The sequence below is a fragment of the Tympanuchus pallidicinctus genome, unplaced genomic scaffold, assembly GCF_026119805.1.
Source record: "Tympanuchus pallidicinctus isolate F22 unplaced genomic scaffold, pur_lepc_1.0 scaffold1, whole genome shotgun sequence".
NCBI lineage: Eukaryota > Metazoa > Chordata > Aves > Galliformes > Phasianidae > Tympanuchus > Tympanuchus pallidicinctus.
In genome coordinates, this window is record NW_026294618.1 from 14720805 (window position 1) to 14747311 (window position 26507).

Genomic DNA, 26507 nt, shown 5'->3' on the forward strand with positions numbered 1-26507 from the left:
TCTTTAAAGGGCTCCCGCAGCAGCGCCGTGCCTCCGGCGGAGCCCCGCGGGCTGTGCTGGGCAGCGGGAGAGCGGCGGGCGGGAACGGGCCGATACACGGCCTTCTACACGGACCCAATCACCGGCACCGTCACGAGTTAATGGTACCATATTCAGCTTTTTCAAAGAGGGGGTTCTTTTGTGGTGCGATGAAATTACCACCTTGCAAAGGCTCGTGTTTGGCGAGGCAGGGATATGCCGGGCAGGGAGAGTGGACGCACAGACCTTCACCAACGGTGCCGGCTGTCAGGGCCTGCAGGTAACGACAGAACGAGGGGGAGCGGCTTTAAACTGGAGGAGTGTAGATTTAGGAGAAATTCATTGCTGTGAGGGTGGTGAGACACTGGAACAGGTTGTCAGTGAGGTTGTGGATGTCCCCTCCTTGGAAGCATTCAAGGCCAGGCTGGATGGGGCTGTGAGCACCCTGGTCTGGAGGGAGGTGTGCCTGCCTGTAGCAGGGGGTTGGAACTGCATGATCTTAAAGGTCCCTTCCAACCCAAACCATGCTGTGATTCTATGCAACAAGGTGGGAAAGCAAAAAAGCAGAGGATGCATCCCAGAGAAATCATGTTCTTTCAGCACGATTTGCTGCCAGACATCTACCTCCACTCAAGAGGACCACACTTTATTATGATCTACATGCACAAATGCAGATGACATAGGTAAGGCTGCTCACCCATTATTTGAACTTGGTTTCCCACTCATAGAATGCATTTGACTTGCTGATGAAAAAATTTATTTACTTTAAAAAAACAGTCCAAATAAATTTGAACGTTCAGAGCTTTCTGTAAGTGTCCTAGGTATCTACAGAGGTCAGCAGTACACTGGGCTGAGGGCATCGTAGAGCCTCTGTGCAGCCAGTTCCACCATTTCACGAAGGGATTCGTCGTCTTCACTTCCTGGCTCACAGTCAGCTGTCTGAGAACAAAAAAAGAAGTATATGAGAACAACCAGCACATCAGATTGTTTTTCAGAATACCAGCAATGTTCGTGCATATGGGGAAAAGAAAGAGCGGTCACGCAAATTACAGCTGTGGTTATCAAGAGCTTTCAGCTGCAATTTCTGTTCTTAAATGTTCCACCACTGTGTGGAATTGTACAGTGAAGAGCTGCATACACCTTGCCAAAGATGATGAAAAATAACGTCATGTTTGATGAGTTCTTTGCTTCATGCTATGTGAAATGTCTTAAGTTCCGTAGCTTGCAACTGATTCAAAATCAAATAAAAACACACAATGTCAGTCCTCAGAGATGTAATTTCGTGAGTGAAGTAACCTGCACTGCATCAGATTAACATTGTAAGTGGATTCACACGGAGATACCATCACTGATGCTCAGCAAGTCTCCACACCGATGTTCCTGCATCCTACTGGACACAGCATGGATAAATAACCACAAGTGCTTCACTCTCCATACCCGAGTTTCCAGTGAAAGGTTTGCAGTCTTGCCATCTACTGTGACACACAGAATTGAGCCTTCTTTTGAACTTACACAGTCTTCTCCAAACATATCCCTGAAACAAAGGTTGACTCACATAAGGTAACTGGCAAACAGCAAACTTACATTTCTTTTCCATTAATCTTAGGCTTCTGAAGGCATTTTGTGTCCTTTCAGAAGCCATTATTTATCCCATTCAGATATGACTAACAGGTCACAATCTAAATTAAGGGAGGCAGTGTCACATAAGAGTAAGAATTTTACCAGAACAAGTCTCATAAATAAAGCAATGGATTCCTGTAATGTCCAAGAGGTAAGAGGTCTGCTTGAGTAACAGAGCAAACACCAGAGTAAGTTTAAGAGAGACAATCCAAAATGTTTTCCTGTAAGAATTCACAGTATAATTTTGGGAGAAAAGGTACAACTCCATTGATGGATGAAGTAACTGGGCCCCAGATTTGTAGTCTCAATGATACTGAGAGCTTTTTCAGGGTCCTTCCGTCTTTACTGAACCCCAGGCCTACACAGAAATGTTAATCTGTACTGGTTATTTTAAATTCACCCTGCTTTTCAGTGGCATTGTAATAAAATCACTCTATGTACACGATTAACGGCCATCGCTTTCATTGAGAAAAACAGACGCTGACTTACTGAAGCATCATTTCCATTCTCTTGCGATACTCTTCCATGTCGACTTTTGTGGAAACTTTCTGCACTGCAGCTGAAAAGGAAAAGTCATTTTACTTTCATATACTTAAAAGTGGAAGAAATCCTCATGACTTGTTTATAATCCTTCCATTTTCTTTAGCTGTAGTAAAGGACTGCATCACAGAGTGTAGGAGCATACAGAAACACAAAGTAAAACTGAACACCAAACGTGAGCAATGATAACAGTGACATTCCTGGAACAAATGGAGGTTGGAAATGCTGATACTGTTTTTAGACTTCGTGTTCAAAATCATTAGGTAGCTTAAAATGAACACTGTCCTTTTGGAAATGAAGGAAGAATACAAGATATTTCAGTTGTATCATCTGCACTTTTGGTTAGTTTTCACAAATCAGAGCATAAGCACACGGCTAGAAGCTGACAAAATACATGCTGAAAATATCACAAGCAAGAGAACTGTATGACCTTTATCCAAATATAACAACAGAACTGCTGTGTGAATTTACAAACTTGGGAGAAAGAATTTCTAACAGAATTGTTGAGTCAGGTGTGAGACTAAACAGCTAGGGAACAGTGACTGCTGTTTTATATGTAATTACTGGGGAATGGTTTTACACTAAAACAGGGGAGACTTATGTTAGATATTAGGAGGAAGTTTTTCACACAGAGGGTGGTGATGCAGTGGAACAGGTTGCCCAAGGAGGCTGTGGATGCCCCATCCCTGGAGGCATTCAAGGCCAGGCTGGATGTGGCTCTGGGCAGCCTGGTCTGCTGGTTGGTGACCCTGCACATAGCAGGGGGTTGAAACTGGATGATCATTGTGGTCCTTTTCAACCCAGGCCATTCTATGATGATTCTATGATAAAAATATATAGTAAGAAGACATAAGGAGTAACCCAGAGAAAACAGCTATTTGTTCATATAGCTCCAGTGCCCTCCTCACTGGTTTGGAAAGAAAAATCTACCAGGAGTGTTGTAAATAAAATGTTTTGTGAGTTGACAACAGACATCAAATCAGATCCCTCACTACCCATTGTTAGTAATTTAAAACTGTGGGCTAGTTTAAGGATACACTGCAGACCCAGATCCTTAGTCTTCACGAAAGGACCTGATATAGAATGATAAATGGGTTATCATTGAATTATCTGCCTTACAGTTAACAAGCTGCCAACATTTATCCTCAGTGCCACAAAGAGATGCCAACATAATATTCAATGTCCGCTCCAGATTTTTAGCATAGTGACATTGGTGTTTGAAACCAGAACAGCAGAACAAAGAACTATCAGCACTGGCAACCTCAACAAAACGGTTCTGATTCTCGAGAAGCAATGCCAAGCCTGTTATCTGATGACACTTTCACTGCCCAGTAATATCACTTGGTGCTTTAGTGCAGTTGTGAAATTAGACTTCTTTTCAGCACCCCCTGCCTAACTCCTTCTGTTGTGCAGTCACAGGAATACTGCTTGTGAATGGTAACCATGACTTTCTCATGAGAAGCTGAAACATTTCAGTGGGTCCCATCTATTACATGATAAAACTAAAAGGGACTAATATTTAACTTCTTTTAAAAGAGGGCTGCATTTTCCACAGACAGCCAGAAACCGATGCGTAAGAGAAAGCTTCAACACGAGGATGTGCTACAAACAATGAAAATGAAGTTGTAAATGTAATTCTGCATTTGAGGAACATGAAACACTTAAGAAGTTTCACGATGTGAAGCACAAAAGCAGGAAACCTATTTTAAGGTGTTCTAAAGCTCTTGAAGCCTGATATCGAAAATTCAGAAGAGAACCTCAGTTGAAGCAGCACACAGTGGGACTGATTACCTTTCTGTATTTTAGGATTTGACTGAACTTCCAGTATCACTGTGGTCACGGTGTCTGCATACATGTCATTAGCAGGATTTGCCACCCACTGGAAGATCAAAAAAACAGAAATCAAATCACCATTTCAGCCTGCTGTTGGGGCTCAATAAATAACACAACATAAAAACAACATTCGTGGCTTTCTTTGTTTTTTTTTCCCCTCTAAATTCTAGCTTCAAATGACTGTCACACATTTACTAGTCTGAACTATTTGTAACTTGAAGCATTCTAATAACTTCCCACGAAAAATTAAAGCTGCTGAATATTTCTGGACACATTTACAAAATAGTTATTAATTAACATAACAATTTATGGGCTGGGAGAGCAGGAGGGAACACTATTTAACCTTATTTCCAATTACCAATTCCCCAATTAAAAAGGGCACTGAATCTACCATTAAACCACTGAGTCACAGTAGGAGAAGAAAGCGGCTAAGTGAAATAACATGCATGAGCACAGGAGTGCAGCCAAAGGCAACGTCTCCTTTTCATTCCACTCATCATCCAACAGAAAGCCACTTAAAGCATTTCATTGTGCACAGCACCTACATGGCACTATTCTACAGGATCTGGAGAATGAAAAAGAGTTGTTTCTCCCCCCAGTGCCTACCTCAAGGACCACCATGCCTGGTTCCTGGATTACAGTAATACTTTTGAAGACCTTCAGGGCTGGTTTTTGTTGAATTTCTATTTCCTCTACATCACCTAAGAAGCAGCAACAAATGATTAGCAAGAATAAAATGGCCTGAGAACAGGACTAGCTGTATCTGCATGGCTTTTTGAGCGTTTTTACTTGCTTTGGATTCTCATAGTTGACTGACTTTGTACGTTGACCTGAGCACACCAATGGAAAAGAAAAACAAAGTAAAACAAAAGCCTTTCTTGCGTGAGGCAGCACTCAGGCTGTGACACCTGAACACCAACTGAATGCAGGTTTTCTCTTCACAGGTGATACACGTTTGACTCTGTCACTAGATGAGGGGAAAAAAGAATTCCTGAGCTTTAATCTGGGAAGGATCCTGGTACATGCTGTGCCTTTCAGGAACCAGGATGGGAGTTGCCTCTATCCTTAAGAAAACCAGACAGAGGCACAGGAAATCACTCTAGCAGCAGATTTAAATGGCTTCTGGCATGGAAAAGGCCAAGAAGGATGGATCAGTCCCTCATGGGGAGGAACAGAATATGTTGTCTGACACAAAGAAAGACAATTTCTTGCATCTTTTATTAAATAGATGTCATTAACCATTCTACTTTGGGGCTGGAAATAAAAGATTATCATTTGCTAAATTTTTCATCAGGGTGGCTGAGCTGCTCACTTTGGGGGCTGACAGGAGACAAAAATCAACTGAGGTTCTACACTGCTGCATGCTGATGGATTTGTATTACAGTTACATTAGGATGCCCACAGAGGGTCAGTCACATTCATGACCTGGACTTGGCAGGAGCTGCATTACCTAATGAAAGCCATGAAACACAAAACAAATTGTGGCACTTCAGAGCCAAGAAATTTCCACTCAACTCCCCAGAAGACTGGAAGTTGTTTTAAAAACAAACCACAAACGCTTCTTTCTGAATACCCACCAGTAAGCTTCTGCAGCTGATAAAAGAGCAGATTGAAAGGTCCAGTATAGGGAATAGCCAGTGTCTGTGTTACAGTGCTCATAGCCAAGTCTGTATAATCTGAAAGAGTTTTTAAAAGAACATTAAAAACGGTTTCCTTTAAAAAAACTTTAAGTTTACTTTCTCAAACATTAAGTTGTCAATATAGAGAAACAATGGCACTGAAACATTTAAGGCAGAGGGTTGAAAAGGACTGTTTGTAAAGAGAAATGTCTATTGTAAGATAGATTATACATCTGTGGTCAAGGAGCCAGCAGAAGTTTGTTATTTTGTCACAAGCAAAGAGTGAACGAGGTGGGACGGCTGAACTGCTTTCCTCAACTCTTCTGACCTTGCTGTTCCATTTAATTACTCTTCTGTTTGAGAATAAATCAATTCTTCTAGCAACAGACAACAAAGGTGCAGTGCACAACACATCCACTGCGCTGCCATTTTTCCACTAAAAATTAATGGCATTTCAGAAAGTAACAGGACAATTGATCAAGGCAATCTTCTGCTCTCACTGCTACCTTTTATATGTACTTAAACATAGGGAAAGTTCTAAATAACCAGGAGAAAGGAATTTTTCTTCTTCTCTGCAGAAAAGGCAGAAAAAGTCTTGAACTTCAGAGGACACTGAATTGAATGTCTTATTTCTCACACAAAAAGTTCAGAAATGTAGGCAAAGCTAAGCCAAACTAACACCAACATGTGTCCAATGATCACCTCCAACACAAAGTAACAAACAAGCAAACAAAAGCCAGCACTGTATGTGTTTTAATGACAGAAGAGGAATACAGAGAGCTTCAATTATCCACCAAGTACATTACTGCCTTTACTTACTGGAGAGGTCACATGGAGAAAGGATGTGATAGTTAAAATTTCTTTTGACCAGGATTCCAGAAATTCTCTGTCCTTGCTCTGGCTTCTTATCTGCCAAAGATCCCATCACCTGAAAAGAAAAGAACACACCTAGTGCAACAAAGCAAGCTTGAAGCCAACTACACAGATGAAATATAGGTTACCCAGAAAAAAAAACCAACCAAGCATCGTATGGAGCTGTTCTGAAAATCAAGGGAGGTTACAGCAACCTCAGACAGCCACAAGAAAAGGTTTAAAGAGTAAAAATATAAAATACTAAATAATGTGGCAGCTTTCCTCTGGTAGCTGCCATAGAAAACACACATGCAAACTGTATAGATTATCTTCTAGATACTGGTCGTGCAATTAAGTCCCAGAAGGAGTCAGGTTCATCTGCTTTCTAGTTTCCAGCAACATTTGCTAGTTTCCACAAGCTGAGAGATGAGCACTGCAATCCAGTGGGATTCCACTTCTGCCCCTTTGCTTTTACACCTCTGGGAAAGATCTGGAATCTTCCCACCATCAAATATCTGAACATCAGAGCAGTTGTCCAGAGAGGTTATGAAGACTTCGGAGGAATCCAAGTGCAGACCACACAAGGCTGTAAGCCACCTGCTGCTGCTGCTCCTGCTGTGAGTGAAAGTGGGCCTGCTTCACAAGGACCCTTTGACTGAAATTATCCCATGTTGTAACTACACTGCTTTGGGAATCAAACAGCTAAACTGAAACTTTCTCAGTGGATTTTATTTTAAAGGAAGAGTAAATGTAGAATTAGAACAAGCACATTACATTGTCAGTCACTCCTCCTCCAAACTGAAGAGTCATGGGAAAAACAATGCTAAATACAGTGCAGTGTAAGGTAAGCTGGGGACAAGGTGACCAGTCATCAAAAAGGGGTATTCTTCAAAGGACCCAAACTAGAATCTGATTAGAAGCAAACTGTTGTCCAGTCAACATACACTTCTCTACAGTTTCCATGTACACATTGGTTTCCAATTATTTCAGTATGTAGGTTTTATTGTAACACTGAAAGATTGTATTACAAAATATAATGATATCTTAAATACATTCTAGATGCATGTGTTCTGAGTAAGAAGAAATAAACTTGCAAAACAGTATCTTTAAGCTGTTTTTGGTTTTTTTTTGATCATTTTACTGGATGCACCACATTCATGGCTACAGACTTCCTTCTGCCAGAGCATCCTGTTTACAAGCTGTCTCACTGATTGAAGTATCTAGAGACAGCATCTCTAAATGCCTGATTATAGTCAAGCATGCAATTATTTAATTCAGCCAAAGTAATTATTCTCTTCTAGTATACATGGATGGAACGGGTGTTTGACAGCATCTTCCTGAAATGTAAATGAAGTCTATCACATTATTTATGGACAGAATGAAGTGCTCTAGCATGACTGGAATTGATATTCTTTGTTAGGAGAAAATTGATGAGTGCTGTTCAGATTACACAGCAAAGTCAGACTGAGATGACAGGACTGAAAAAGCACCAGCAGGTTATTGACAGCAGAATAGATCTAGGTTAGCCAAGAAAAACATTCATACACTTTGAGATCTTGTAAAACACATGCAACCCAAAACCAGTTTACCTTAGAGGCTTGGAAGAGAACATACACCTTAGTTTCAGAGGACTGAAAACAAATATTATTGTATGGAGATGAAAATACTGATTTCATACCTTTGCAAGTTTTTCTCCTCTGAAGTTTAATGTCACAGCTTCAGTATTCCTAGGATTATGAACTTCTATGTGAACTTCGTCGTTATCTTCATATTCCCTTATCAGTGCTGCCTTCAATCTGGCCATTTCATTCTGCTCACCGTGAACTAAAATCTATAGGAAAGACAGTTTTCCTTTTAACATAAGGTATTTGTCCAACCAGGCATGGTTAGTAAACAAATTATCCAAGAAAACTGCCTCTTGTGTATTTCATGAACACAACGCCAGAAACATCAGCTCAATTATCCTACACACAGTCCAGTGTTTGTCTCTGAATTCCCTGTATCATTCAAAGGCACAATGCCACACCGTGAGTAGAAAAAACACATGCAAATAAGCACAGTGCATTACATATGTTCCATTTCACTTTTTTGTACATGAATCCACCCTGGAGAAGCAAGTAGCATGAATACTAACCACATGTGGAGGTTTCAAGGCCCGGATAAACTCACTGGTTTGTTGGTAATCCGTGTGAGCAGAGAAAGAAATGTAATCCACAGACATCTTCAGCGGCAGTTTTTGCCCTGACATAGTTGTGATCTCTTCAGGTTCAGACATGATATGCTAGGAAAAAAAAAGAGTTTCTTTAACAAAAAAAACTGGAAGTCTTCTATAGACATTGTAAATCCAGGGCTTTACATTTCAAATACCAATGAAACCTTACTAACAGCCAGATGCAACGCAAAGAACGGAAAAAGCTCCTCCAATTTCACAAAATGCATGCACCTAAACAGAAAAACAGCACGCACAACACACACAAGGCCAACTGATGCAGGAGTCTGTCCTTCGTCCAGATGCATCCCAATGCAGTTTGCACTGAAATTATAATGAGTGTGTGACTTCTAGCCCTAAAAGCCAACCTAGACACTTTAGTTGCCCACAACTGCTAGAATTAAAAAAGAATTTCATTCTCTACAATGAGACAGTGGCACAGCATGCAAAATGCAGTCTGATCTCTGACATTTATGTAGTGTTGGATTTAACACCAACTTCTCTAAAATTAGGGTTATGACCCCTTGTAGACCCAGGGGTCTAAAGAGGAAGAAAAGCACTTTAACTTCAAAGTGCTTTCAACTTTACCTACATAATCATGCAGAGTTGACAACAGTCTTCTTGGTAAATACAAATGAAGTCACTTCCTACTGGAGAATTCTTTTCAAACGTAACACAAACACTACTCTTACCAAACACCACTACTTTAAGGACTTGTGGCACGTTAACAACTCACCTTAGCGAGCGTTCCTTCAACACAGTACCCAGCTATAATTACTCCATTTCTCTTATCTGTGCACCAGCTCTCAAACAGCTCTCTGGATAAACCACTCTGCATCATACCTGGGGAAGCCATCACAACGCTTGGGCCAATATCATCAAAATGATCCATACTCTGAGAGGAAAACAGCAAGAATCTCAGTTACCACAATCCTTTAACGACATATAAATTGAGTCCTACATCCATCCATGCACCATCCTCTTAAAAAGAACTTCTGCAGGAAAGTTCGTCTTACTGACCATCATAAGGGGCAAAATATATGCATACAGATCTACAGACAAAGGCAGGTGCACAAGCTCTTCTCAGCAGCCCTCTGGGAGGGCAGATAATTCAGATATAAGCTATAACCAACCAGTCTCTTCAGGTAGTACACACAGAATTGCAGAATGATACAATGATTCAGTGTGTACGTGCAAACCATGGGGCAAATACAAACTCTTGTATCACTGTTCCTCTATTGTAAGCCAACCTTACCTTCAGATTGCTAATATGCTTGAAAACAAATGGATTGTTGATGTTGATTTGCTTGCGGATTTTGTCATTCATGGCATTGACGTATGTCTGATAAACAGCCATGCACTTCTTAGCCAGAGAGGAGGCATAGTAAATGGGGATGTCGTGGAGCTCAGGATGATTTTGCCAGTATTCATCTAAAACAAAGCAACCTACATATGAGATAACTCACAAAAACAGTATGAAACAATCCCATGGAGTTGAAGCAGCGAAGGGATAAACCTGCTACTAAGCCTGGCTTCCTGCAGCATCACCAACACTTATTTTATACAATGTTTTACAAGCTTAACTGAAACAAAAACAGCAAAATGAAGTTCTTCACTAACCACAGCATACCTTATTGCTGATGGTAGAAGTCATGGCCCTTACTGAAAACAAAGAAGAGATGTGCATGCAGATACACAAGTGGAACTCACTCCGTTTCCCACTTGGATACAGCTCTGCTTGTATAAAATGTATTTATATTACAACTGGGTAACAATCATCAAAAAAAGAGCGGTATGCTCTTTTGGCCCTGTTTGTAAATTCAGAACAACACAGCTTTAACCTAGCAGCTTTGATCTGCAAAGTTCTGAATCAGACTGAATCAGAAGACCTTAATGCCACAAATATCTTACTAAACCCAAATGTAGGGCAGAAACAGCCACTAACAGGTAACCAATGGCAGCACTTACTGTAATATCAAAAGACTGCACCCAGCAGCAGAATTTCCTGTATCACAATGCAGTATTTTATTTTTTGACAGACACGAATGGAAGAACAACAAACCCAGAAGCCTGCAGGTTAGCTGTGTAGGCATGTGAGATGCAATTACATTTTCTACCTAATTAAGTGCCCAATTGCATGTTGAGCTTGAGTAGATATATTTCCATGTTTATCTTTGTATTGTCACTTTAACATCTGCACACACCAAGGAAAGATGAACAAATTACAAATCAGTGGCTACAGGAGATCTCAAGTGTTTGGTTTTCATCTCCTCTGTCAAATCCAAAAGGTTCAACATAAAGAATAATGCCACTGCACAGCACTGACCACCACTGTGCCTGGATCCCAATTTTTTGGGAACATTTGAACAGACCAGTAACACATCCTGAAAACAAATACCAGACAAATATCAGTTTTTTATGCTGATCTGAACTTAAATGGAAATTAAGAAAAAATGTCAATGTTTCAGGTAACATTTTAGAACCAATGCTCCCAAAAATACTTCTTTTAGTTTTGAGATAGTTATCTTTTGATCTTCCCAGGAGAAAAGACTAGTTAAACATCACAGTACAAATTCAGTGTGCCTGGAGATAACAGCTTACTTAAAAAACAGTTTTCTCTAAAGCACCTCACAGCAACTTTTTCCATCTTTTATGAGAAATACCTCGTTATGGCCATGTATAAAGCCATGTATAATTCCCTTTCCCTCATTTTGCTCTTACTAATTTGCTTTCCCATTATGATTAAGACTTCACAAATGCTAGAAGTGTTTGTTATGGTCTCCTCAGCTTTTGTTCACTCAGGTTTGTAAATTAAAGGCTGAAATTTTGGAACAAGACATACCTCTTTCAGCAAACAGTTTAAATACAACAGTCACGTTCTGATTACTCACTTTGCAATCTATTGTGATGCTTCCAATCTGCTGAAATCCCAGTTCAGCAAGAGTTAAAAGTCAAGGTCATATTACCATGGCTGCCCAGGGAGGTGGTGGAGTCACCGAGCCTGGAGGTGCTCAAGGGATGTGGAGATGTGGCACTGGGGGACGCGTCAGTGGGACCAGTGGTCTTTTCCAAGCTCAGTGATTTTGTGATTATAAGGAATTGCCCTTTCCTGTCTATGCCTTTGTTCTAGCTCACAAAGCCAAACTGCCTGTCCTGTATCTGCATTTTGAAAATAATTTTTTGGCTGTTTGATCACTTCTTTTTTTAATTTAACATTTGAACAATATTACACATTGTCAGGTAATGAACACATTGAAAAATGGCTGAAAAGCTGTTAAAAAAGTCACTGCACCTGAAAGACCGCACGTGAAAGCACTCCCATTTAACTTCATTTGTCTTTTGTTCAGAGGAGCTGGGAAGGTACATACCCAAAATTAAAAGCAGCTCTTGTGCCCGACCCAGGGCAAACACAGGAATGAGGCCTCTCCCTCCTCTATTTACAATGTCGTGAACGGTGTTGCAGAACCGGGCCTCTCGCTCTTCCCTCTTCTCATGGATATGAGTCCCGTAGGTGGATTCCTATGGACAGAGAAAGCTGCTATTGCAAGTGCTGGCACACAGACTGATTCCCGACCACCTCCTCTGCATCCTCTACGTTAGGAAATACTACTTCTCTGAAGAGTGGGCAGGCACTGGAACGGGCTGCCCAGGGAGGTGGTGGAGTCACCGACCCTGGGGGTGTTCAAGGAACGCTGGGATTTTGTGTTGAGGGACGTGGTTTAGGGAGAGCTATTGGTGACTGGTGGATGGTTGGACTGGATGATCGTGAAGGTCTTTTCCAACCTTGGTGATTCTGTGATTCAGTGATCCAACAAGAAAACGCAGAAAAGCATACTGGTGTTACAGTGCAGAAACAGAACTTTCATTTCACAACCAAGGACTTCCATTTACGTGCCGTGACATGGCATGCATGAAGCTTTCAGTGTGACAGGATGTTGGGGCTGAGAAAGGGGAGGCAGAGCAGAAAGAATGAATATACTGGAATCAACACCCTGCTCCAAATTCCCAATGCCACCTCCTGCACCACGGTAAATAATGACAACTTCCCCTCCCCCAGACACTTCCTTGTCATTTGTAGAGAGATCCCACCAGGGAGAAAAATTAAAAAGAGACAGAGAAAGCTATAAATGACGATTTTTCTTCTAAGTGATTTCTGATTTACGTTCTTTTCCTAACTGAAAATGCTCCACTTCTCTGAAGAACAGGTTATTTAAAATGCAGTAACTATCAATGAGAGAAGCCAGTTGAAAGGGACACAATAAATGCAATACTTTCAGTATTACTCTAAAAGATGCCAGTTTTCGTTTTGAAAAGACAGTTGTTGCTCTTGGAGCTTCCCCCCAAACTTCTGATTTTCTGAACAGACTCAGAACAAAACCATTTTGCTCAGAAAACAAAACATAACAAATCTGAATAGCACCCAGGACACTTCCACTCAGGACAAACACCCAACAAATACAGCTGGAAGTACATTAAGGTCTATTAAAAAAAAAGGCATCTGGCTGAATTGAAGTTTATGCGATACATCCAGTGAGCACAAGCTGACACCTGGTAAATCTCCAGGACTGACAAGGCATCTGGAGGCCTAAGGAACTGCATCAGCAGAATTACAAAAGGACAGTTAGATTTTAAGACTTCAATACAATGAAAAGAACTGTAAGAACACCCAAGTGTTCCTATCCCTACCACAAATCACTCACTGCCACTGACCTCCACTGTCCTTCTCATTCCCCTGCAGCTCCAATGAAGTACTATCCCTGTGCATACTTAACAACTGATTTAAAGAAATTCTTTTGTAAAACTTACAATTATCAGAATATCGGGTTTAATGTTGGGAATCTCGGCTGCCATCAGATGTCTGTCTTCCTGTCTTGAGAAATCACCTGTATACAAAAGCTGTGAGAGACATAGAGAAGAACTTACTCTGGTTATGGGTTCTACCAGCTCAGCAGTTTTAAAAGCCTTTGTATAGGAAAACTGGTTGGTTTGTCTGTTTTAGCAAATTGAATTGTGAGGAGTTTATGATAAAAAGCTCTCCTACACTTCAGCTAAAGACTCTTCCGAGGTGGATGGTGCTCACGGTGGTAGCACACCAGTATGGCAGTACATACATTTCAACCACAGCAAGGTAATTCAAGCAGTGCCTCAGTTACAACAGAACAAGGTGAACAAATGCATTGTTGTTGCTCCTCATCCTGTACGTAGAGGTGCCACTTTCAGCATTTTGCACTGGCCATGAGAAGTACAAACTGACCTAACAACACACAGCAGGTACCAGATGGAAATACAAAGGAGACAAATCAGCATTTTGTACAGCAGAATGCAAATACAGTGAAGAATAAACTGCTTTTAGAATTCCCTCTAGGAATTTCTGATGCTAAAAACAAAGCCTGCAATCCAACAGAGCTCCCAAACGGAATGGCCGAGTTCCCCATTGCAGCAAGAAGTGATTGGCAGCCATTTTTAATGCATTAACTGCAGGGTGGAATGCAGTTCACTGTGCCCTCAGTGACTGTTTCAGAACTGAATATTTTTACTTAATTTTTCCATTGATGAAAATGTGAATAGTAACAGAAAGCACAGCCAGCAGTAGCTGGTAACCGGCCTACAGGTAACCTGCTGTCACATTCCTCATTTGCTTCGAGCTGGGAGATCTGGTTTAGTGCTTGTGGTAGCAGTGGTAATGAGAAGACGGTTGGACTGGATGATCTTACAGGTCGTTTCCAACCTTCTGATTCTATGATTCACAGGGAAGCAAATAAAAAAAAAGTGTGCTAAAAAAAACCCCAAACCACTGGAGCAATGAGTACTTGGGGGGAAATCTCTGTCTCATCCTAATCAAGAAAACAAAGAGCAGCAAGATGTCTAAATTTTATTGCAATCACTCTAAATACAACTATTTCTATGCTTTCTAAATCTTATTAAGTCTGGAATTCTCTATCATTACAAACCACAGACAAAGTCCTGCTAGACAGCAAGCCTCAGGGCCTCTCTTCCCCTTTTGAGGCTTTTTTGGGTGGAGATTATCCTACCAAACTCCAGTTTATGAGATTAGTTTCATGTCAGGCTTTTACACAGTACTGTCTGTGATTATATGATAATTTATTCAATCTCGGTGCCTAAAATTAACAATAATTCTATTTCTTTAGGTTCTTCAGCATGAGAATTTTGGAAAAAAAACATAGTTCCCATGCTTTGACAAAAGCCCACAGGCAGATGTGCAAATAGAAAAACAAGCTTTTTACTAAAAAGCAGCATCAGTGAGACTGCCTCAGCTATCAGCTGCCTCCAAGCAGACCAGCCAGGAGCACCACATATTTACTGATTCCAAGCCTGAGTCCTAACTCAGTCCCATAAAGCTCAAACATATCACCTGGTTTAGCACACAGATGTCACCTGCTCATTTTAATCCATGAGAAAATACATGCTCCATGTCAAGGCCTCCTACCTATGTGCCCAAGCCTGCCTGACAGCTCCAACCACAGCAGTAGGGCTTAATAATAAATATTAATTAATGACTACATAAGAATTCAGGCCCAATTTCAACTCTGTAACAAAAAAGAAATACCTTCACACCAGCTATTTCAATCATGAACATGGCTGCTCCCAGAACGTGGCCTGCATGGTAACACCAGAACTTGATGCCTGCCACCTCCTTCACTTCATGAAAGTTGATGGTTTCAATCTTATCCATGCTTTCTTCCAGGTCTGTTTCTGTATACAGCATGTCATCTGCTGATATATTACTGCAGATAATGAAAGTGGTAAGAGTTAATCCCACCGGCTCAGATAACACAACAGTTGAAACAAAAAGTTCCTGGGTTCTTCCCAGAACAAGACTCTCATTCAGAAATGCCACGTTCCCACACTGGAAATCAAGCCCAGGCAGTTCACCCAAGCAGAGCTAAGATGCCTTTTCAAAAGAAAGACATGTTAACTCTCCGTGCACATTAGAATAATTGCTGCAGTTCAGGATCTGCTCTGGATCCATCTAACAGTACCAACGGGCTCCCAGCCTTTGCCAGAGGTTCCACACTAAGCTAGGTCATCAAACAGCAAAACAAACCACTTTTCCCCCTGGCCCAGAACAGACAGGTTAAAAGAAGACTGCCTGCAGGCTTCTGATCCAATCTCCAATCTGCTGAGTTGACACACACACAGGACCTCTGCACTCACACAGAAAAAATGTGCTCAAGACATGTTAATGGAGAGAAAAAAGAAAAAACAGAGAAGAATCAACACACAAATAACAGCACTATCAATAGCCTTGCCTAGATGTATTATTTAACTTATTTATCTTGTCCTGAAGAGCAGGCTGTATCTTTAGGGCCTTAAAATTACCTACTTCTGTAAAGCTTAAGAAAAAACACTGACATAAAAACACATAAGAGTGAAAGAGTGAGTTCAGAGCGTGAGCCTGGGGGCAGAGGAGATGAGATGCTAATAGATTAAAAAATAATTAAAAAAATTTGGACTAAAAAAATAGTCCAAATATGGCAAATGAAAAGGATAAGAGGAAACAAGGTAAGACTTTGTGCTGATTGACAGGAAATGATCTTAGAGACTCAGTATCCACGAGGCAGTAAGATGGTGCATTGCTTCTAGTTTTGTTCCAGTCTTGCTACCTGTGGTGATGCCCAGGTTTGCCATCTGTGGCAGCTTCATCTTACAGCTTCCCATCGGGTGCACTGGGAAAATAAGTAAGTAGTTAAAGAGAAACCCAACAGGGCAGCTTACCTGACTTTGACATAGTCTGAAAGAAGCCATCTGTAAATAGCTTTTGTGGCATGAGTCATAAACGTCCTTCCTTTAAAACTTGTCTTCTGCAAAAACCATGGCAAAGCTCCACAGTGATCTAAATGGAAACTTAAAAGAGACATGCAGATCTCACTCAAATGCTAACATGACACAACACCACGTCATACAGTTCTTTACTGGTCTGATGTAAAGTCCTGAAAATGCAGAAGCAGAACTTTTAACCTCACTGTTAACTATGCTGGTCTATATCCTGTACACTAGTGACTGCTCATCAACTGGGAAAGGTAAGAGCAGTACAGGAAATTCTCCATTAATTGCAAAGACTTCACCCACACAATCTCAGAACTAACTTCTGACAAGGAAAAAACAACAGGAATCAGGAACATAAGGAATGTCTGAGATGGAAGAAAGCTGACAGAAGTGTTCCTAAGTTTGCATGTAGGAAACCAGGAATTACAACATGAGCTACTGAAATAAAACTATTTGGCTGCATTTCTAAGTTGAATTCCAAAGAATTACTTTTGAAATACAGGCAGAACAAACACCTACCATCAAACCCCAGGATTTCATAGACAGCTGTAACAGGTTATGTACAATTGGATCTCTTTTATCTCTCTGTTACTAAGCAGATTCAAAGCTGGTGTAAATCTCTGAGAATCTCTTTCATTCCAAGCCAGTAGAGCAGTCTCCTTGTAGGAAATACATTCTAGAAGCTGTCACAATGGTCAAAAGTGACTGAACAGCCTTCATTTTTAAACAGCTTGACACAAAAGTTTTGCCAGCTCTGTAACACCTACTTTCAGCCTCTCACAACCTATGTATGTGTTCACACCACGACCTCGGTGCGTTTTGTACTTGTAGGTGCAACTTACTGGCTAATCAGAAGGAGGTCAATCTCAGCAGGGTCTATCAAGTCAATGTAAGGAAGAGCATCCATTCCTTCCAGTCCAGGATGGATGCCGCAATCAAGCTGAAAAAACAAACGAACAAAGAAAAATTAGAGCATCACAGAATCATGGAATGGTTGAGGTTGGGAGGGACCTCTGAAGGTCACCAGGCCCACCCCCCTGCTCTAAAAGAACGTATAAGGACTCCTCCATTCTAAAATTTAATCCTGAGCAACTAGTAGCCTTTAGGATCACACAAAAAAGGTACTTTTTCCTCAACAACTTTTAGCATTGGATTTCATAGCTGTGTGTCTGCCTAGATGGTTTATCTCCACTGGGAGAGTGAATGCCTTTCAAAAGACCCCATTCCCTGTATGTAATACTGTGTCAATCCAAGCTTCCATTTACATTTCCACACTACCTGAATACACAGAATGCTACGTGGAAGATATTTCTGCTACCCTCCGTGAAGACAACTGAAAAAGGGGAGAAGAACATGTGTGTGTTTACACATGACAGTTTATACACAACAGGATATACAAGCAAACCTTAGGCACCACTGAAGCCTGACACAGAGATTTCACAGTCTGCACACAGACATATGCCTTCTATTTGGGAATAGATCTATTTTACAGATTTATTTATTTTACAGCACACACCTTGTAAAAGCCTATTCTGTATTGTTTTAAAAAGCCAAAAAATGTGCTTCTGCTAGCAACAGCTGACTTCAGGGAGGAACTGGACTTAACCAATGGCATCTTTTTGTGTTCTACAGTACTGCAACGGATCGCAGAATGGCTTAGGTTGGAAGGGATCTCACAGGTCATCCAGTTCCAACCTCCTGTCGCGGGCAGGGATGGCCAACCAAGTCAGACAGTAGATCAGGCTGATGGGAGGGCACACAAATACACTTGTGAAGTAATTACCATTATTTTCCTTCCTTTGAACTCCAGAATAATGCATGATCTTCCTACTTCTTGGCCAGCTCCTCTGCAAAAAGATACCAGAGTCACGAAAAGCACACACGCCCCATAGATGTGTGTCAGATCTTCTCACGGAATTAGTTTTCTGTGCAGAAACAGTGACTGTGGAGTACAGAATCACAGAAGGGACCTCAAGGATCGTGTAGTTCCAACCCCATGCTGTAAGCAGGTTGCCAACTGCCAGGTCAGGCAGCAGCTCAGGCTGCCAGTGCACAGCCAGCCCGGCCTCGAACCCCCCAGGGATGGGGCACCCACAGCTCTCTGGCAGCTGTGCCAGGGCCTCACTGCTCCCTCTGTGAAAAGCTTCCCCTGACACCTAACCTACTTCACTCCTCCTTTAGTTTAAAATCATTGCCCCTTGTCCTGTCACTGCCTACCCATGTAAAAGGGTAGACTTCCCTTCCGTTTACTGTTTACAGTCTCCCTTTAAGCACTAGAAGGCCGCAGTGAGGTTTCCTCTCCCAGCCTTTTTCTGCATGCTGAACGAGCCCAGCTCCGTTTAAGCCCAGATACTTAAAGTAACTGAACGACTACGTCTATCACAACGGAAACGGGATGCAATTAATGCCGCCAGAATAAAAGGTCCCGGATTTTGGAAGACGGCCGCGGTGCCGTCGGTTGCAATGCGTGCCCGCACCCCTGACTCCCGAAGCACCAGGCGGGCAGGGGTCGCGAGGTTCCTTCCGAGCCGCTCCTGAGGGCCGCTCGAGCCGGAGCGGCGCTCCCCCACCGCGACGGAGCGCTCCGAACGGCCGGCCGGCCCTCCGCCTCCCGGCCCCGTCCCCCCGGCGGCATAAAGCGGAGCCGAGCACGGCCCCGCCGCTCTCACAGGGGCCGGATGAGCAGCTGGTCGCTCTCCTCCGCCGGGATCGAGGCCTCGGCTTTCCGTTTCGCCATGGCTGCCGTCCCTCCTCCCGGCCTCGCTTCCGCTGGGCGGGGAGCGCCGCAGCGCGCAGGCACCGCTAGGGCGGGGCGGGACACGGCGGCGGAGGTGGTGAGCGAGCGGGCGGCGGGAGCGGCGCTGGGCGGCTTCGGAGCCCCGGTGCGGCCTGGGGGTGGTGGACGGGGAGCGGGGGGCGGCGCGGAGCGGGGGCCGCCGGGGAGCGCGGTGCCGCGCGCAGCGCTGCCGCCCATCGCTCGGCTGGCTGCGGCCTGCAGGGCTCTTCCTGCGGCCTCTTCCTGTCGCCCGCGAGGCTCCTCCGGTGCAGGAGGTTTGAGCCGCGCTCCGAGGAGCTGCTCCCGCCGCCGGCTCGGTCTCTGCTCTGCCGCTTCCTGCCTCTTGTGCGCAGTCTGGTCTTTGCACGGAGCTGCTTTCCTTGGGATTAGAGCTTCATGACTGTCTGTCCTGCCTAGAGCGCCTTCCTTCAGCCCACGATGAAAACATGTTTAGAAAAGGAAAAAAGCGACACAGCAGCAGCAGCTCACAAAGCAGCGAGATCAGTACGAAAAGCAAGGTGAGCTGCTTTGGGATGCGCTCTTATGGAGCTACGTTCACAGATCACAGAATGGCCAGGGTTGGAAGGGACCTCAAGGATCATGAATCTCCAACCCAGCTGCCACATGCAGGGCCTCCAACCTCCACATTTAATGCTAGACCAGGCTGCCCAGGGCCCCATCCATTCTGGCCTTGAACACCTCCAGGGAGGTATCCATCTGTTTGGAGCAGGCAGTTCAGTGAGTAAGGTCACTTGCGCTGACCTTAGGCTGTGATCTCTATATAATGCTGTGCTGGGTAAGGAGAGCTTCCTGCTTCAACTACTCATCAGACCGTGCTGGGAGATGTAGGAAAATGAGTACGTGGTAAGGTGATGGTATCCTGAGAAGGCTGCTTGATTGCTCCTACAGACACAGATCCTGGCAGCAGGTTCTGGGGACTGGGAGAGGAGCAGCACGTTTCTTCTGTGGTGATAAACATCACCCTTCAGGATGCCTGGTGATGGGTACCAAGAATGCGTTTGTTCTTCAGCATCAGTTGGTTTCTCAGTGTTTCAGTGCGTCCATTTTTCTGATGGGTTTGGAATGATCAGCTGCATATTCTGGATTTCCCAAGCTGCGGTTTCACTTCCCTTGCACTGCTGTTATTGCAAGCACTGGTGACAAGGATGTAGTTGTCAGTTTCTTCAAGTTAAGATGCAGTACCAGAAAAGTCTGGACATAACCTTAAAGTTCATTTTCTCTTTTTTATTTCCAACTTCTTTTGGAATGTTTATGGACTGCTGAGTTATATCAGTCTAGCTTATAGTGCGGCACAAAGCTAGCTTCAGGAAAAGCTTAGGGTTTTTGGGTTGTGTTTTGTTGGTGGGGTTTTTTTTTCCCCTCCCATTTTGCAGTGCAGCTTAAATAACTGAATTGAGTATTAGTTTATTTTAAGAAGTTGAGGCAGGGCAGCTAAAAGTGAACTGCCAATATGTTCTTGGTAACTTTCTGATGACGTTAATTTTCTTCTTAGTCTGTAGATTCCAGTCTCGGGGGACTTTCCAGGTCCAGTACTGTGGCAAGTCTTGATACAGACTCCACAAAAAGCTCAGGTATGTAATTGGAGTTTGAGTAGATAAGTATGGAGTAGAATTAACATTATATATGTTAATGTAAAAATAGAAAATTAAATATTAAAATACCTATTTTTCATAATTGAGTGAACTGTTAGACTGCTGACCAGCTCCTGGCTTCTGTGGTATCTAGTGCAAAACCATTGCTTTTAAGGCAAGATATCTGAGTAAGGAAAATTCAATTAGCTTGTTACCAGTCTGTTACACAGCACAAATCTGATGTAATGTTCTGGATACTGTGTTTCATACTTCTCTAAATTGACATATGCACCGAGATTAGTGTAATGAGGTTAGCTTTTACTCCCTGCTTACCAGATCACAGTGCATCGCTATTAAGACGAACAGTTCTTTAAAAAATGTTTGTAGAAAAGTAGAGTCGGCTTTCTTGTGCTTCCTGTGTTTCTTGATTATGCCAGTGGAGCTAACTTATTAATTAGAATGAATGCTCTTGAGCTATTCAGGGTTGCTTTGTTTTGTTTTGTTGCAGGACAGAGCAATAGTAATTCTGATACATGTGCAGAATTCAGAGTTAAGTATGTTGGCGCCATTGAAAAACTGAAACATAATGAGAGCAAAAATCTAGAAGGGCCATTGGACTTGATAAATTACATAGATGTTGCCCAGGTAAGTGTGTTACAAAAGAGTACAGTGTTAGAATATCCTGAGTTTAGGTGTATTTCTTTCACGTTCTTACGTGATCTGACCTTTTGCTATACATTTTAGACTTACTAGAATAAAGTAGCTTAATAAAAAATAAAATGAAGTGCACCAGTCATACTTGTTCCCTGCTGTTGAGTAACTGGAGAAGATGCTCCTGAAAAGCAGTCCTGGAGAAGCAGACTCAGACCTTTTGTGAGTCACTATGCAATGAATGTCTCACCTGGCAGCTGTCACCTCACCTGCAGCACTGCTAGGATTAGTACCCATCAAAGAATATCTCCTCTGGATTTACTTAGTACTGTAGAACAACTTCTTCTGTGGAGGAAAATTGTCATTTTCTGCTTACATTCACTTATGAACCTGTGACCAAAGAAACAGGGTAATACTTGGGTCATCCTTGCCAAAGTGTTTTCTTATATTTATTTCTGTTCTAAGAGCTCTATCTGGTTGTTCTGGGTAGGCAGGTTAACTGTACCTTTAAAGCACAGAATCTGTTTATCTTACATCTTGATGCTTCAAGTATTTGAACGTGCTGAAATTATTTTTACAGCCAAATACAAAGCTGTTGCTGCTGGTGTGGAATGTAAATCAGCTGAAGTCAGAGCAGTGTGATAGCCCCAGCTTCCCTCACCTACCCAAGATTATAAATGCCTTTCTGGATTCATGTTGTGTTTCATAGAACAAAGAGATAGGACAATGCAAGGATATCAGGCTTCTCACAGTACCACACGAGCAGGGATAGTGATGTTGTTAAGCTAGTGAAGTACAAATAGAAACGCTTTCAACTTTGTATCTTCATTGTTAATATTATTCTGTCTGCACTAAAGGCTTTTGTTTGTTTCCCTCCAAAGCAAGATGGAAAGTTACCTTTTGTTCCAGGTGAAGAGGAGTTTATAATGGGCGTTTCCAAATATGGCATCAAAGTTTCAACATCTGACCAGTATGTAAGTGATTTACAACAATCCTTTCCATGAGAGTTAAAAAGCCTTTTCCTGTGTTTCTCTGACAGACGGCCTGGGTGACCAAGGTGTCGCTTCTGACTTTAGGGAAAAAAAAAAAAAAAAAAAAGCTCCCACAGTAGCACTGTGTTCCAACCACTGCTGTAGGCAGGGACACCCACCAGACCAGGTTGCTCAGCCCCATCCAGCCTGGCCCTGAATGCCTCTGGGAGGGGAGCAGCCACAACCTCACTGGGCAACCTGTTCCTGTGTCTCACCACCCTCACAGTAAAGAATTTATTCCTAGTATCTGCTCTCTTCCAGTTTAAAGCCATTTCCCCTTGTCCTGTTGCTACCTGCCCCTATAAAATGTTCCTCCCCAGCTTTCCTGTAGCACCCCTTCAGATACTGGAAGGCTGCTTCATTTCATATCTCTTCTGGGCTCTCTGACACAAATCCATTCCTCTTAAGAAAGCATCAGAGAAAAAGAAAGGAAATCTTTATGCTCCTTGGGCACACATTACCTTCTTTTTGGCTGATCTGCCATCCTCTCATGTGGGAAAAGGTTGGTGACTGGTGACTAAGGCGATAGGTTCTTTTGGCCTGAGTTGGTAATTCAATTTCTGTTGATATAATTGTGGAGGGAGAAAAAATATATACTTTTTTCAAGGATACTTAAATTGTTTTCTTCAAAGTTCCAGCTTTGCACTACTAACTTGAGAATGGGGGTTCACTCCAGCGTTAAGACCTCATAATTCCACTTTACTGATTGAACATTTGTGTGCATTATTTCCTATATGTACTGTATGTTCCCTTAGTGCACTTGAAATAGTTGTTTTGCTAAACATAAAAAGCTGGTTTCTCCCCCAGGGCCCTCCACTTGCCTTTGTAGAGCTTTGTATTGCAGTCATGTGGTTTCCTTCTGGTTGCCCTCAGAGCCCCAGATACTGCAAATACTCGGCCTTACAAAGTCATGACCCATCAACAACCTAGCACTGCTCATTCGTAAAAGCCTCAAGTGTGAGAGTGGTGGATAAGTGTTGCTCAACAGCTGAATACTCTGAAGAGAGCCAGAAAGTTTCCTTTGGGTCCCCTCAGAAAATAAAACACTTGTTTCTAATGCGTGGGAAGAAGTGCAGTTCCTCAGGCTGAGTTTCTTTGGCTTCTCTTTTTGCCATCATCCTAAACTCAGTAAGGACATAGGTTACTGTAGGACGTCATACTTTGATAAAGGTCAAATAGGTATTTGTAAGATCTTTATCTATTGTTCTTCTGGCTTCAAGCTGAGAGCATGCACAAGCTGATAAAGCCTTTTGTGATGAAGCTAGCTTGCACTGGGCATTGCGTTTTGTTTTCCAAATTGTGGCTTTTTGCATGTGTCACTGTTGACATTTAGTTTGCTCTTTAGCGTGTTGGTACACCTACACTCATAGAGCTGCAGGATGAAAAGGTTATTTTCTCTGCATTCCTACAAATAATTCAATCTTGTAAGGCTTTGGGAGCAAGGTGAGAGTTCTGTAATTTGTAGGTAACTTTGTGGGTCAACAGGCAGCTATTTCAGATGCTAAGGAGAGAACTGACTGCAGGATACAGAAGTCTTTCCTCATGGATTTCATCCAGCATTAAGGAAATGGTGACTGAAATACATGGATGTAATTCATTGATCACATTTGCACTGTTTGTAGAGGCAACCACTAGAAACCTCTTTGGTAGGAGTACTTATAGAAGGCATGCTTAGGCTTTGGACTTTGTGTGTGTATTTGTGCATTGCATGTATGCACATACACTTATGGCACAGTGTGTCCATTGCAATCTGTGATGATGCAGAAATAAGCAGTTCAGAGCAGAGGTAGCAGTGGTGTGTAGAGAGGAAAAAAAGAGGTGGCTCCTGCCACAGGGTTTTCTATGGATTTTTCTGTTAATTAAAGAGTTAAAAAAGAATGGATCTTGTTTAGGAGACTTGTGTCCATTTTGAGAAAACAAAACCTACAACAAAACAAAAAAAAACCCACAAAATGGATAACTGGAGAAGTAGAACTAGAAGGGTGCTGAGTAGTACATCCATAGCTGTCTATATAGTCCTTATTTCTGTTTCTGCATCATAGTTGTTAGATTTCTCTGAGTGCACCATGACAGCAGGAGGTCTTACGTTGCTGGTAGTAGTTCCCAATACAACAGGGTGGTGCCAGTGAGGTTCTGGCTGGCACTGAGCATGAAGTGACTTGCAAGCAGGCTTTAGCAACCCTGGGAGCTGAAGCCTAAGGGGAGGGGTGTGGTGGAGTGCTTTGGGCTCCTTCTCCTGTCAGCTTTCGGGGCACCAAGGCACCAGTTTTCAGCTCTTGGCCATCATTCGGCCATCATCTGTATCATTCGGCTGTTTGTGTGCTACACATCTTATGTGTATGTGATGTAGGGCCACCAAAGTGCTTCTCAAATGTGGACCTGCTGTAAGGAAGTAACACAGCATTAGGTGGGTTAAGTACAGTGGGTGGGGGAGGATAGCTGGGAAACAAATATGCTTTGGTAACGTGGCCAGGACCACGTTCAAATGCAACTCAAGCAAAAACTGAAGCTAAAATTCTGTTAAACCACTGCTTCTAAAACCCTGAAGAAATTCTTAATTTAAAATAAAAAGAGCATTGTTTTACCAAGGAGTACTTTTTTCGTGTAAATGGATTTGTCAGAGGGAGAATTAAAGTATGCAGAAAACTTAAAAGCTGTTGCACTGCTCCAGAGTAACTTATTTGCCAAATGGTTTCAGGATGTCTTACACAGGCATGCTCTCTATTTAATTGTACGGATGGTCTGCTATGATGATGGTCTGGGAGCAGGAAAAAGCTTACTGGCTTTGAAGACAACAGATGCAGCCTCTGAAGAATGCAGCCTCTGGGTATATCAGTGCAGTAGTTTGGTAAGAGTTGATCTTTACAGTCTTTAATTCAGTTATCGGTGTTTTGATTGTAAAGGGAGATTCTGAAATCCAAGGGCCTCATGAGCCTTTCTGGGAGAAGATGCATTGTTCAATTAATTACAAAGAGTAAAAATCTGCCCTGACTGATCAGCTTGAGTAAAATCTCTGCATTCCAACACTGCCAGTAAATGTACGTGCCTGAAAAAGCACATTGCTAATCTAAGTATGCTATCATAGCTGCTAAGGAGAATCCTCCATTTGTATTTTCAAAGACAAAACTTCTTAAGATCCAACAGAGCAGGGAGGAATTGAGTAACAACTCTGGCAATAAAGCATGCATTCATGTTTAAAGGCAATGGGAGTGATGTCCTCTTAGGAGTAGGGTAATTCTTTGTCAGATATACTATGACATGACACACACACTGAGAGGTGCTGGGGGATCACATGTGCTGACTTTCTGAATGCTGGTATCATGCTATGATGAAAGCTAACAACTCTGACTTGTTTCAAAAGAGCTCATTTAAAACAGCTTCCTGCATGTCATTGCAGGCCACAGAAATCCAATTAAATCTCACTTGTGCTACTCTATTTTGCATGTCTGCCCAATGAACAATACAGACCACGCTCTGCTTTAATTGAGTTTCGATGATTTCAGAAGTTGTTCAGAAAGAAATAATGCATGTGTTTTATGCAATACAGGAACAAGCACAAGCTATTTGCAAAGTGCTATCCACAGCCTTTGATTCAGTTTTGATGTCGGAGAAGTCCTGATTTTCTCCAGCAGCACATGACTGTGCAGTACAAGAGGCCTTTGTGAGAGGAGGACATGGGGCTCTGTCATACTGCAGGCTGGCTGCAGCCACACACGAACTCAGAAAAGACTTGCTGTGGAGAGGAGAACGTGCAACAATGTTTGTGGTACTTCATCATTCCCCAGATGTGACTTGAAGAAACTATTCCACCAGAGTTGTTTCCAGAACAATACAGGATTTTATATTTAACATGGATTTTTTTTTTCTAAATCATGTTTTGTATATTGATGTAGAAATGTAAAATAAAACTGACACTTGCTTCTATTTTTTTTAAAATGAATTTGTTAATATAAACTTCAGTTCTGCTTAACAGAGATC

General features: G+C 42.4%; 2 protein-coding genes and 1 long non-coding RNA gene across 7 annotated transcripts; 2 read left to right on the forward strand and 1 right to left on the reverse strand.

Moving 5' to 3' along the window:
* The first annotated feature begins 7 nt into the window (after positions 1 to 7).
* LOC128088240 (uncharacterized) lies at positions 8 to 1280 on the forward strand. The gene is made up of 3 exons (XR_008210195.1): positions 8 to 143; positions 566 to 701; positions 840 to 1280. It is a non-coding gene; the product is annotated as an uncharacterized LOC128088240 (long non-coding RNA).
* CPSF3 (cleavage and polyadenylation specific factor 3) lies at positions 753 to 19283 on the reverse strand. 3 transcript variants are annotated; one of them, XM_052698491.1, is made up of 18 exons: positions 19149 to 19283; positions 18263 to 18326; positions 17322 to 17419; positions 16429 to 16557; positions 15260 to 15437; positions 13498 to 13587; positions 12060 to 12210; positions 9947 to 10122; positions 9428 to 9586; positions 8617 to 8763; positions 8161 to 8313; positions 6450 to 6558; positions 5589 to 5687; positions 4618 to 4712; positions 3970 to 4057; positions 2128 to 2197; positions 1456 to 1552; positions 753 to 957 (listed from the first exon to the last, which is right to left on the reverse strand). In XM_052698491.1, the coding sequence occupies exons 1-18, from the start codon at positions 19214 to 19216 to the stop codon at positions 853 to 855; spliced, it is 2076 nt and encodes a 691-aa protein (XP_052554451.1). In that variant the 5' UTR covers positions 19217 to 19283; the 3' UTR covers positions 753 to 852. The 3 variants fall into 3 exon arrangements, with proteins under 3 accessions (XP_052554451.1, XP_052554443.1, XP_052554460.1); XM_052698483.1 differs by lacking the exon at positions 19149 to 19283 and adding an exon at positions 18957 to 19142; XM_052698500.1 differs by lacking the exons at positions 17322 to 17419; positions 18263 to 18326; positions 19149 to 19283 and having other exon boundaries at positions 15260 to 15309; positions 16429 to 16480.
* ITGB1BP1 (integrin subunit beta 1 binding protein 1) lies at positions 19228 to 26453 on the forward strand. Of its 3 annotated transcripts, none has more exons than XM_052698533.1 (7): positions 19228 to 19313; positions 19673 to 19773; positions 20769 to 20847; positions 21356 to 21492; positions 22380 to 22472; positions 25228 to 25377; positions 26077 to 26453. In XM_052698533.1, the coding sequence occupies exons 2-7, from the start codon at positions 19702 to 19704 to the stop codon at positions 26146 to 26148; spliced, it is 603 nt and encodes a 200-aa protein (XP_052554493.1). In that variant the 5' UTR covers positions 19228 to 19313; positions 19673 to 19701; the 3' UTR covers positions 26149 to 26453. The 3 variants fall into 3 exon arrangements, with proteins under 3 accessions (XP_052554493.1, XP_052554499.1, XP_052554507.1); XM_052698539.1 differs by lacking the exon at positions 19228 to 19313 and adding an exon at positions 19341 to 19361; XM_052698547.1 differs by lacking the exon at positions 19228 to 19313 and having other exon boundaries at positions 19415 to 19773; positions 22356 to 22472.
* The last annotated feature ends 54 nt before the right edge of the window (positions 26454 to 26507 follow it).

Coding starts and splice junctions, on each gene's coding strand:
- CPSF3 (XM_052698483.1), bottom strand. CDS start 19,114: ATGCCGCCGGGGGGACGGGGCCGGGAGGCGGAGGGCCGGCCGGCCGTT. Junction 17,420..18,262: donor TCAAAGGAAGGAAAATAATG/GTAATTACTTCA, acceptor TTGTTTTTTCAG/CTTGATTGCGGCATCCATCC. Junction 958..1,455: donor ACCTTTCACTGGAAACTCGG/GTATGGAGAGTG, acceptor TTTTGTTCTCAG/ACAGCTGACTGTGAGCCAGG.
- ITGB1BP1 (XM_052698547.1), top strand. CDS start 19,702: ATGTTTAGAAAAGGAAAAAAGCGACACAGCAGCAGCAGCTCACAAAGC. Junction 22,473..25,227: donor TTTCAACATCTGACCAGTAT/GTAAGTGATTTA, acceptor AAATGGTTTCAG/GATGTCTTACACAGGCATGC. Junction 25,378..26,076: donor TATATCAGTGCAGTAGTTTG/GTAAGAGTTGAT, acceptor TATGCAATACAG/GAACAAGCACAAGCTATTTG.